This window comes from Sinocyclocheilus anshuiensis, unplaced genomic scaffold (assembly GCF_001515605.1).
Source record: "Sinocyclocheilus anshuiensis isolate Anshui unplaced genomic scaffold, SAMN03320099.WGS_v1.1 scaffold423, whole genome shotgun sequence".
NCBI lineage: Eukaryota > Metazoa > Chordata > Actinopteri > Cypriniformes > Cyprinidae > Sinocyclocheilus > Sinocyclocheilus anshuiensis.
In genome coordinates, this window is record NW_015549610.1 from 273,789 (window position 1) to 286,222 (window position 12,434).

Below are 12,434 nucleotides of genomic sequence, written 5' to 3' on the forward strand. Positions count from 1 at the left end.
TTTATACCTGTATGACTTTCTTTATTATGTGGAACACAATATTTTTTTAAAATATCTCATTGTATTTAGATATTTTGAAGAACGTTCCAACTATTATTGTCACTTTCATTCACTTTCATAGAATGAAAGTGAATGGGGTCCAAAACAACACTGAATCCCTTTGACTTTAGTTGTATGGACAAAAACAGATCTTCAGAATATCTTCTTTTATTTTAAAACTTTATTTTCTCTTATTTTCCTTTTAAAACAACATGAAGGAGAGTAAATAATGACAGAATTACCATGTTTTGGTGAACTGTCCCATTGGTGTTAGTCTTTTGAGAATTGCTTTAATTTGTACATACGTTTTTGTTACATGGTTAAATATTTTAATATTTCACTAAATTCATCCTATAAAAGAGAACTTCAAGAACAGTGTGATAAACAACAGACAACAGAATGTTGTTGTTATTTTATTTTTTTAAATAATGAAACTTGCAGCTTGTGTTGCTATACAAACCTCATGGGCATTTTAGTGACATCTAATGTTAGTGAAAGGAAATTTCAGATGGAGGGCCTCTGGGTTTGCTGGATTTCTGGCTCATGATAGCTGGGTTTTGGACATCATGTGTTTTAAATTGTACATTTTAGTATTCCATTTGAACGCTATTTTAGGAAGGCATTAATGTGCAATTTCAGGTTCAGAAAAAGTTCATTTGTGTTGTACCCATTTTACTCTTTTGACTGCACGCGGCCAACCGTGTCAAAATGTAATGCATGTTTAGCATCCTCCTATCAAGGATGTTTTCACATTCCACAGCCCAGATTTCAAAATACTCTTGAAATGAAATCAATAGTCTTGATTTGATGCCCCCTCCCCTTTTGTTTGTTATGAGCTCGTTTCCTGAAACTTTTCGGGATCCGTACAAATACAGAGAACGAAGAAAGAAAGAGATGCGTGAGAAAAGCGTTTGGCCAGTGCCGGTATGTTCTGAATTTTTTTAATCAGACAGGAAGCAGGAAATGATGTCACTGGGTCACAAACAGGATGCAGTGATTATAACACAATGAGAATGCCTGGCCATGCGATTTAGACCCGGAGGCCAGAGAGCAGAGCGCGCACACACATACACACATGCAGTTGCGACGGGAGGGGTTCGGGTAACAGGTTGCATTGCAAAAGCTTTAGCGCAAAACTAATTGCTGCGATAACAAGTGTTTAATGCTCCGGCCGCTGACGTAATGCTCTCCGAACCCTTCCGAAATGTGTTTATTCTTCCTACGCGTTCTTTTGACCCAAGCACAGACGCAAAGACAAGAATGCTTAGATGAGACGGATGAACAGGATGTGTGTGTGGAGTGTGTTTGCGTGGCACAGATTTGTTGTCGATTGTTGATTATGTTGCTCTTTGGAATGGAAAGAAACCCGAGCTTGACCTCCTGGAAACCATTTCTGGTTTAGTACTTAGTTAAACTCAAAAACGCATCTCCTGCATGGCCCTCTGCTGCCTTGCATGGGGTCTCATAATATTGACTTTGGCCAGGGTGATGGGAAGGATGAATCTCGGAGCTGAACATCAAATGAAAGTCCAAATTGCCTTATTTTTTATGAACTACTTAACTAGCCGATCAAGCCTTAGCTGACCTTTGCACCCTTTAGGTGATTATGTACAGGCTGTTCGGCTCTGGCAGGCCAATAGGGTCTTTGATTAATTGAAATCTTTTTTAATAAAAACCTTGCTTTTTTTTTCCCTATTCGTTCCATGTTTGGAGTGCATAATGCCGCTGAAACCCATATGTGGGCGCCAAGGCCCCGTGCACAGCTCCGGTCGATTCTTTTGTTGGGGATCGAGATGTCTTCTTTAGTCCCGAAGGCGAGGCTGAGGCCCTCGGAGCTGGAACTCGTTTGTGTCTGTAGATAAGTGTGTGTGTTTTCTTTATGGGTGCTCTGCAGAGCAGCTCCATGATGAGACTGGTGAGAGGGGCGACATATGCCGCTGTTTTTATGGCAGGGCAAGGTTGCACCCTGGGGCATCTGTTTCGGTTTTCTGAGGAGGGGCCGCTCCTCTGTCGCTTGCGCTCTTCGCTTTTGTTTCAGAATTTCCAGCTCAAGGGGCCTGTATCCGAGGCAACGGATTTAAATTTCAAGCCAATTTACAACTGGGGAAGGGGAAGGAGGGGGTTGTGAGTTTTTTTTTTTTTCTCTGCTATTACAAACACAGACTGGTACACGGAGTCCCTTGGGGAACATATCGTTGATATCCTACACTCTGGCTTTTCCCTGCACACACAAATCACGCTTCATGTTAACACAAAGTAAAAGCACATGGGGCGGCTATTTATTGTGCTGAGATGGGGGTGAATGTGCTCGGCTCATTTTTTCGCTTTATAGCGTTTTGTTCTTTTGCTTTGTTTACAGAGGCTGATGTAAAAAAATCCCTGTAAGAGGAAAAAGCGCTTTTGTTGTGCGGTCCAAATCAATAAAAATCTTTTAATGGGGTAAAAATGCTTCTTGCTGTCAATGCCTTAGGGCCCGTGAGTAAAATCCGCATTCGAGCGTGTAAATGTGTTTTGCGGTTCCGGATAACTTCTTTTAGCCAGTATTGATGTTCGTATTACGGTCATCAGGCGAGTGCCAAATGCAAAGGTTAATATACTGGGCGGCACTCTAATAGAGCATGACCTCAGCATAATAAAGCAAATTCAATTAATCCAAACACCTCTATTTATCAAAGTGACATGAAATCCATTTCTTACCTGTACATTCTACTCAATGGTATTTTCTCTTCTAAACACTTTTCGTATTTATGACTTTTGTCCTCTTGGGATACGATGTCCTTGAACTCTTTCGATGAATTGTAGTCCAAGTGGCAGCTCTTGTGTATGTAATTTGATTTGTCAGGTGTGCAGTCCACCTCTAGGCTGACCTGCTTATTAGTGTTCTTCAACTGGGAGGTGGGGATCAAGTTGTCTCTTTGCGATTCCGACATGTTGTTCATTGCCTCGCCTTGAGTCCTTTCTCCAGATGCCTGCCTGTGAATGTGGCGCAGAGCAATGACCACCATGCAGAGCACAACCACGAGCGCCACCAAACCCACGGCTAGAGAAACCGCGGCCCACTGGAAGCGATCTTGGGGTTCCTCTTTGGTGACAGAGTAGTATTCGCAGTGGGGTCCGGTGAAGCCGCTGGGGCAGAAGCAGGCGGGCGGGTTCCCTGGGATGCCCACGCAGGAGCCGCCGTTGAGACAGGGTCTGGACGAACAGGCGTTGGAAGGCCGGTCGCAATTGCGGCCTTCGTATCCCGGGGCGCAGGAGCAAACGTAGTCGTTGATGCGGTCGTAGCATGTGCCGCCGTTAGTGCAGGGGTTGTTTGCGCAGTCGTTGATGTTGATCTCGCAGCGCTGGCCAGTGAAACCCGCTCGACAGCTGCACATGCGAACGCCCCCCAGGACCACACACAAGCCATCTGTGGATCAGTGGGACAGGTGTCAGTGACAAATTTTACATAGATATGCATGCATACACACATCTGGATCTCTTCATCCGCAACATTTCTAAATGTAAAAGTTAGAGGCAGAAAAAATGCATTCTCGTACCATTGGCACACGGCAGAGTCGTGCATTTGTCCACTCTTCTCTCACAGTTCAGACCCGTGTAGCCTCTGGGACAGTCACATGCGTAACTGCGCCCGTTGTCTTTCTCGTGGCATCTGCCACCATGAAAGCACGGGGAGTCTGCGCAGGTGAGCAGACTGTGTTCACAGTGAGTTCCCTCAAAGCCAGGCAGACAGGTGCAGATGTAGCCTTTGTCAAGATCCTATAGGGTGAGAGAGGAAGCAGATGTTTCATAAAGCTATTTATGGACCCATTTGCATTGTTTTATGTTTGTACAGTAATTCTAGATGTTGAGAAAAGGCTTTTCAATGGATGCTTGGATCCATTAATAAGGTCATAGCATGGTCAATGATTAAGCCTTAGGTTTATCCAAACATGGACAGATGATAACATTTAATATTAAAGATTATCTGTCATATTTTAGTGATTTTATTATCATTAAAGTCTATTGTGAAGAGGATTAATTTATTTGCGTTTATTCCAGTCCATATTCACATTACAGTACAAAAACAATAAGCTCGTTAAATGCATGTGGTTTTAATCAAATTAATATACTTAGATTGAGTCAGAATGACTATAAAAACTTGAAGGTTTGGGGCTTTCAATGAAATAATGACTCACCGAGCAAAGACCTCCATTCTTGCATGGGCTGCTGTCACATTCGCGCACCTCAAGCTCGCAGTTGACCCCAGTGTAACCAGGCCGACAGGTGCAGGTGTAACTGCCCTGACCTGTATTCATACATGTGGCTCCGTTCACACATGGCTTGTGATGTGTGCAAAAATTCAAATCTGTTTTGAAAGAAATAATAAAAAATGTCAGTACTAGAAAGGGTCATATTTTTCAGCATCAGTGTGAATCACCTTAAGTTTTTCCATGTTTCAGTCACAGATCTACTTGTTCAGTCTTAAACTAGCAATGAGCTAAAGTGCTGTAAGCTCTATTATTACCATGACACTGAGGTCAATGAAGAGTGAGACATTCGCTGTAACTGTTTAGGGTTTAGTCTTACCTTGGTCACAGAACAGTCCACCCCAGCCCTCTTTACAGTTGCACTGCCATGGTTGCTGACAGGTGCCGTGTTTACAGGCTGGATATTTCCTACACTCTGTGCAAAGTTTACCCTGCCATCCTTCTCTGCACCTGCAATACACAAATATATATAAAAAAAACACTTTAGTTTAAATATGGTTCAGGACAAACAATGTTTTTAAAACTCCACTAAACTAGATATTCACATAGGACATTTTCCCATCAAACTATAGCTGCCAAAACTCTGACAAAAGCTGAATAACAATATGTTGCATTTTAAGGCTTATCCTGAATGCAGGTCAGAAAATTACAACAGAGCAAATACTATAGACTAAAGACACAAAGACCCTTCATACACAGGCCATGTATACTTACACACACTCTCCAGGTTTGGAGCAATTGCCATTCGCCTCACTGCATCCCTCCAGACAGATCGCTGCATTAAAAGAAAAAGCTCTTGTTAGTAAACGGTCATGGGTTTACAACAGTTATGAAGAGTTCAATCATAGTTATTTTGACTTATTAAAGGTGATGTATGTAATTTCCCCCAAGTTAAATAATTTGTCCTCTACCAGCTTGATATGCATTGATAAAAAGTAAGCCGTTCAGATTGATTCTTTAAATAGTGTACCAAAACATGGCTTTGTTTGTTTGAACACCTCATTCGGTCTGAAATAACAATGTTGTCTTAGCCAGGCTTGGGCAGAACTACCTGTTTGCCCAACAAACGACAGTTCTCAGGTAACTTTTCTTTTTGCAATAGTGGCACAAAAAAATCCAACTTCACCTTTAAATGTGAAGGTTCATACTTATTGAAGATGTAATAAATGAATAAGTGTGACTGACTCATTCTTTGCATTAAGCTTTGTTGTAGCTGAACGAAAAACCGAAATGACAGAAACTGGACTAGACATCTATTTCCAAGTTCTGACTCCATTTTCCAATAGGAGCATCCATAATTGCATTGTGACTTTAACTTAATATCAGCTGCTCTTGAATAAACTCAAGTTTAGTAGGCCTACTTGTTCATTATCAGCATAGTGAATGGCTCTTAACCAAATAAATCTGTGTCGCTGCAAGCAGTTGTACAGAACCTGTCTGGCGAGGTCACTGCTTTGGATGTGGGTAATTTACTGTTGCTTGTGTTGAGCCGTCTATGACATTGATTTTGAGCGGGTACCGACCGGCGCTGAACTGCTGGTTAGACCGCAGCAGATGCTCTATCCCAATAACGGACAGCTGCCCCTATTGTTGTTTGTAGTCTGTGCGAACCATATTTGCAGCTGCTACACTGGAGCGCAACAATGGGGACTACAATTTCGTGGCGCGTGACGGATAATAATGGCGCGATTAACTCGGCGCGTGCTTGCCATGACGCTCGTGCAGGATTAAATTACCAAGCACGCGCGTTTAGAGTATACACAAACTGTGTCAGCGGCGCCCTGATCAACACCGTGCATTCTCAGAGAAACTACAGCAGTACCCAGAAAAAGCCGAAAGCAAAACACACAAGACTCAAATGAATACAGTCGGCAAACATACGCTTTCCATCAAACCCATAACCATCTCAGCACGCTGTTTGTATTTACTCCTGCACATTACGATCAAAAGAAGTCAAACCCAATCTTAAAGGACCTTAACGGTACATTTATCTTTTACTTATATATATATATAAATAGTTTTCGTTTCAAAATTGTGTGTTTGACCAAAAAATAAATTATAAATGAATAAAGGCGGGAACAGTATGGCCTGAAGAGGTAACCGTAGCAACAGTACTCTACTTGAGGATCATCATTGGAGAAACATTGACAAAACACTGACCTGTTAATTATTTGATATTAGATATTAAATATTAATTTAAACACTTATTCACACTAAATGTTATTTATTAGTTAATTATAGATTTGCATATCACAATTCGCCTGTATCACAAATGTGTATATATATATGTTTAACAGATTTAAAAGAGAGTTTATTTGTGCTAGAGGCCACAAAACACAATTCTGGTTGCTCCATTTCTAAAATTTCCTATGCAAATTCCTTTTAAAAGGTTGATCCCAGCTGACAGCACCGTTTACATCACTCAGACATGTTCTAATATTTTTGTTCATTGTAAATTAGAGGGATGAGCAAGACACAGAGCTCACACCTAAGCAAAGCCTCACTTTTCAAGACAAGAGTCCAGTGGATTGTGATCTCTGATTGCTTACGTTCTTCGCAGTACTCCCCCTTCCAGCCAGGGAGACAGGATAACTGCCCATCAGGGTTGCAGGTGTAGTGGCCAAAACGGTCGTCCCTGGGCGTGCATTTTTTGGAACAACTGTCGCCGTAGTAATTTTCACTGCAGATGAACCGGTAAGAATACCTTAGCTCCATCTGCTTCCCGCTTTGAACATCCTGAGACCATTCAGCCCCTACTTCCAACTTTCTTTGGATGGCAAAAAAGCTTATCTGCAAGTCAGGGTTGTATGTGTCTGTAGAAAAAGAGGAGGAGATTGTGATTAGGCCATTGCTGAATTATTATTTGATTTCTTGTTTTTTCTTTTTCTCAGGTTAAAAAGCTTAAATGACATAGGCTAGGTAGGTTAGAGCATGGTGTGATAGTTTTCTTTTTTCTTTTTTGAAAGTGTCTTCAAAGGAAAAAATGTAGCCCAACTTTAAGTTCTGGGAAGCTGACACATTTGGAGTAAAACTTCCTCTTCCTTTGAGTTAAGCAAAATATTCCCATGGTATTATCCCATTCTAAAGGGCGGGACAGACAAAGGTGTAAAATACAGGAAAATGCAGTCGGATGGTTTTGGCAAGCGCTGTGTATTCTCACCAAAGCCCACTGCGCTTTCCCACGCCAAAAATAAACCAAAGGAAGTTCAATTGTGTTCAAGCATGAGAATGCAAAGGTGTTCGAAGCAATAGGAAAATGCATTACAAATTTACAAATTTTCAATGAACATGTTTCTTAGGTGCTTGCCAAGGTTTAATGAAGCGTTGTAGACAAAATAATGTAGGCTATGGCTATATAAAAGGTTCTAATGAAAAGAGAAGCTTGTACAATATCGAAGTGTCGCCCTCTAGTGGACAAAATCGAATCTTACCTACAGGTAGATCCGCGTATGGTGAGTGCCAGGCCTCAATAATCAATGAAAATGATCCCTAGGAGGAAAGAGACATTTAGATGTTTGCCTTTTATATCTAAAACAACAGATTACATACATTATTAAAACATGAGAGGATGTAGCCTATAAATAAAAAATAACAGCATTATAAAATCTTTATGAAGCAGAAATAAATTAATAACCGCAATTAAAGTGATCAAAATATTGAATAATGTGGAATGGATCAAAACTGTTACTCTGCACATGTTGAACCTGGCTGCATTACAAACTGTTGCTACCCCAATACTGTAATAAACCGCAAACATGTTTCAGCTCATATACGATGAAAAGGAGTTGCATTTGAGGAACTCACCGGCCAGCCAAAGTTGAACGGCAGTCGAATCGGTGTGCTGAAAGAGCCACCTCCCATGATACTGAACGAGTTTGTCCCCAGCACTGGCGTTATGGCACTTCCAAAGATACAGTCACCTGGAGACACGACCACCTGGTAGTTTTTTAGGCAAACTCGGAAGAAAGTCCTGCATTCAGGCTTGCATGCATTGCCATTTGCGAGCAAGCCTTTGAAATTTCTGAATTCGTGAAGGTCGAGTTCGAAAACACCAGATCCAAATATCTGAAGGGAAAAATTACACGCGTTACAACATTGCACTGCAGACACTGGCTTACCTACAAAAGTGCGCTCGAGAAACAATTGAGAGGAACGGGGTCCTGCTGACTTTCCACAGGACCTGGGATGTTTACCTGCGTCAAAACGGTCGTGAAAATTGCGATGAGAAAGGTGAGCCAAGCTGCCATGCTTTTCGATTCTCCTGGGCAGCCGCGTCACCCACGATTTTATTCCCGAAAGAGCCTATTCCAATGTAAAAGGTTGCAATGAAAACAAACGCCGAAGAGTAAAACGGTATATCCCGCTGTGCGTCCACCCTGCACGGCACTACAGTGTGCAGGAGCACGTCAAATTTCCAGGTTATCCAAAAGGTGAAGGTGAAACTGGGAAATCAGCATCCAGTCTTATTCCTCTTCGTCTCAAGATATCCACGGAGCATGTTTAGTATTCCACAGTGAGCACACCGATGTGTTTAGTGTCAATGGTAATGTCTTGTTTTGGTTCTAAACTTTGTGCGTCAACATCGCGCTGTTGGGTATCCTCGCGCTTCTCGCGTAATTCGTGAATGAAGACTTGTTTCTTGCGTCCCGCAGTATTTATACTGGCTTTGTGTCCGCGCTACTCATTATATAAACTGTCTATCACTAAACGCCGCCCACGTTATATACTCAGTCAGCCCCCCTCTCTCGACAACAATGATATCCACATTTAATACCCACCACTACGCGGATGATGACCAATTGAGCGCGAGTGATTATTAACAAGCCCAGCATCTGTTGGCATATTTAAAGCAGGCACGGTTAAACGCTGATCGTTTCACACCGTGCAATTTTCTCTCATCCAAAAACGGAGGAAACTTCACACAACGTACACACAGCCTGTTACTTCTCGTTTGTCCCCGTTCCAGTCAATTGCGCGGGTAATTATATTACATCATTGAACGCGTGCGCGGTCAGTGTAGGGTCATATACCTTACCTGATGTTCCGGCGTAGAGCCTCTTCATGTTTCTGCCTAAGCGCTATAGTAATCACTATAGTAGGTAATATTTGAATATGTATTTTATCTATTTTAAATACACCTCTAAGCATTTCTTTTAATTTTCACAGTAACAATACAAAGTATTTTATTTTTGTATTTTTATAAAAAGAATCAAAAGCTCACTCCAAGTGATGCCTAATTAAAAATATGCATAATATTTCCTCATTTAATTTGATACATGTGCTGCACGCGTTGTCCTTTCAGCCTAAATACAGCGTGCCATTATTGTTGAGTCGCGTGCCCCTCATTAGAAGCGCGTTTCGAGGGCTTTCATGTTGCTTTCATACGGGCCTCTGGCTGCGATGGGGTGAGATAACAATTCAGCTGTATGATAATGAGGGGTTTAGCCATAACCGCCATAAAACTCTTCGTCTTCTTCTTCTGCAGTTAACAAGAAAGATCATGTAAATCACTCCAGTTTTATTCCGGGTTAATTTGACCCTTTACCAAGTGTCACGATGGGTTATGAATCAGTCATTTTGGATGAGGATAATTGCGTCATTTAGGTGTAAGCCTGTTATTTAATTATCTTTATTTCGAAAATAAATTTATAAATTTAGCTCAAAATTAAACGTACTATGTATGAGCTCAATAAAAGATTAGTAAATATATTAAAACATAATACGCAATCTTTGCATATGCTGAACCTGATAGGCTAATAAATTAATTTCTTAAAATTATTTGGAAAATTAGAGTGGTTTGCAGGCATGCTCTTTGATAAAGCAGTAGGCTACATCGGATTGCATGAGCCTATATGTCTGAAAGGAAAGAGCAATGCAAATTACAGAGACGTTTAAATTGAAAGCATTTCCAGTTTGGTTTCGATATTTTGCCAATGTCCACAGGCGTTTTGATTTTTGATTGGTTGTGCTATTGGACTGTCATGTCGCTTGAGGATTTTCTATTTACCATCTGGAGCTAAATTGAGCGCGCGCGCTGATCGACTGACTGAACCTGTTCATTTTGGAATCTAGCTGGCCTCGTTAGTGTGAATAGAGAGGGATTCGGCGCATCCAAACAGTGCATTAATTGCATTACAATAATGCGAAATTTTCAATAATTACAGCAAGCCCTGTTTTCATTTGCCAGTGCGCTCTGAACGAGCCAACATGAGTATTTGAAGGAAACGCCTGATACATGCACAGGTGGCGAAAGTGCATGAAAGAGGGTTTAATTGCTTTGTGGTTAGCGGTGACATTTGAGCTCTTTCGACAAGGCATTATAGTTTCTCTGGCTATCTTGCCAAATTTCGTAGTAAGCCGAACTGACAGCTTGAATATCCCATTATCAATCACGTATTATGATTAAAGCTTATAAAATAAGGTTTAGTTCAAAATTGTACAAGCTCTATAGTTCATATAGGCCTATTTGAATCATACACAAGCCATACAGCCAGATGTAGTTCATTGATCCTATTTAGGTCTGAAGCTGAGGGAGTATATAAATCATAAAACATATAAATCAGCTCAGCTGCAATACTAGACTCCCATCTCTTCCATCCGCTGTTGTTTAAAATATTATTATAATATTTTTTTGTGACATATTTGTAAATTTTAGATACCTCACGTGTAAACTTTGATCTAAACCTTCATGTTGATAAACTGTTAAACACACATGTGATTCTGTTTATATTAGCCTGTTTTTACTTTTGGTCAATAGGGCATTTGATAGTTAGCCTATAGTAAGAAGGGTTGCCTCACTTCCCATGTTTTATCGGTTAGTGTTTTTTATGAAACATTTATCAAGGGTCTTTTTAAATGGAAATTCTTGTGGATGTTGACACAGACCCTGATATGTGAAACAGTGTTTGTTGATTTGCTATTATCGGTTTCAAATCTTTTTTTCTCCATTCTGGTCTGCTTTTGAACACTTGCTGAGACAGCATATTTATATTTTTTTTCCTGATGATGTATTGAATAGGTTTTGTGAGTCGTATTTACACACCTGCCATGCTGATGATGGCTAGAACAAATTAAACAACAAAATGAAAAAAAAATGCACGTAGAGAGAGAGAGAGAGAGAGAGAGAGAGAGAGCGAGGAAGAGAGAAAGTGATGGAGAGACATACCCTTTGCATCTATACTTGTTTTGTTTATGAACTGAATTGTTAAAAGCACCATTTATAACAAATTAACCATAGCAGAGACATGTTTGTTTTGGCTTATTGTGAGCAATCACTGAGTTTCAGTGGACAAAGCAGTGCATTAGTCCACAACGCCACATGGCATATCATATAATTTGTTTTGCAACTAGTTAAATAGCAATACCACTCTCAGCACACTTCAAATCAGCCTGTTTTCGTCAAATCATTTAACCGGGTTTATAGTCTGATGATGGTATCATATTATTTGCACCCAGGAGGTTGTGTGAAAAGCAGGTTTCTGGTTTGATAGCTGTGGAAAATATTACCCGTCTTATCTCCTCTGGTGCCATATGTCTCAAATTAAACAGACATAATAAATGTCATGGTGCAAGCAACAACTGAGCATTTATAGATGTGTTTCATGCATTCACACTGCTGATGATAGTGCATTGTGCTAAATGTGTAAAATTACCATTCCTTATCTCTTTTCATGGTAGAAGGGAGATAAAAGACAGAACAAGCTTTGAATAACAAATTGTTTTAATGGTTGCTGTGAAACGATTGTGTCTTTGAATAGATTTTTCAAGGAGAAATATCTTTAACAATTTTCAATAATATATAAAGAACAGATAAGATATATCTTATATAAGATAAGAATCACACACACACACACACACACACACACACATATATATATATAACAGTATAGTGACTATACTGACCTTTCCAGTATAGATGTGTAGTATTTACACGAAAAATTATTTTTCGACTTTTTTACTGCTAGTTATGGTGCATTTTACTCCTCAGTTAAATGAATGCCGTTAAATGTGTGTGACGTCATTTGAAATAGCACGAGCTCTCTCTCTCACTCACTCGCGCGCGAGATGGGTAGACCTATACAGGTGCATCTCAATAAATTAGAATGTCGTGGAAAAGTTCATTTATTTCAGTAATTCAACTCAAATTGT

At 40.4% G+C, this 12,434-nt stretch overlaps 1 protein-coding gene across 1 annotated transcript; it reads right to left on the reverse strand.

Annotated features, from left to right (window-relative positions):
- Nucleotides 1-2,133: 2,133 nt before the first annotated feature.
- Nucleotides 2,134-8,955, reverse strand: LOC107659149 (delta-like protein 4). The gene is made up of 10 exons (XM_016447987.1): nucleotides 8,480-8,955; nucleotides 8,091-8,351; nucleotides 7,718-7,775; nucleotides 6,836-7,099; nucleotides 5,001-5,061; nucleotides 4,606-4,736; nucleotides 4,215-4,384; nucleotides 3,576-3,795; nucleotides 2,737-3,445; nucleotides 2,134-2,260 (listed from the first exon to the last, which is right to left on the reverse strand). Exons 1-10 carry the CDS (start codon nucleotides 8,531-8,533, stop codon nucleotides 2,134-2,136), a joined length of 2,055 nt encoding a protein of 684 aa, XP_016303473.1. The 5' UTR covers nucleotides 8,534-8,955.
- Between the last annotated feature and the right edge of the window lie 3,479 nt (nucleotides 8,956-12,434).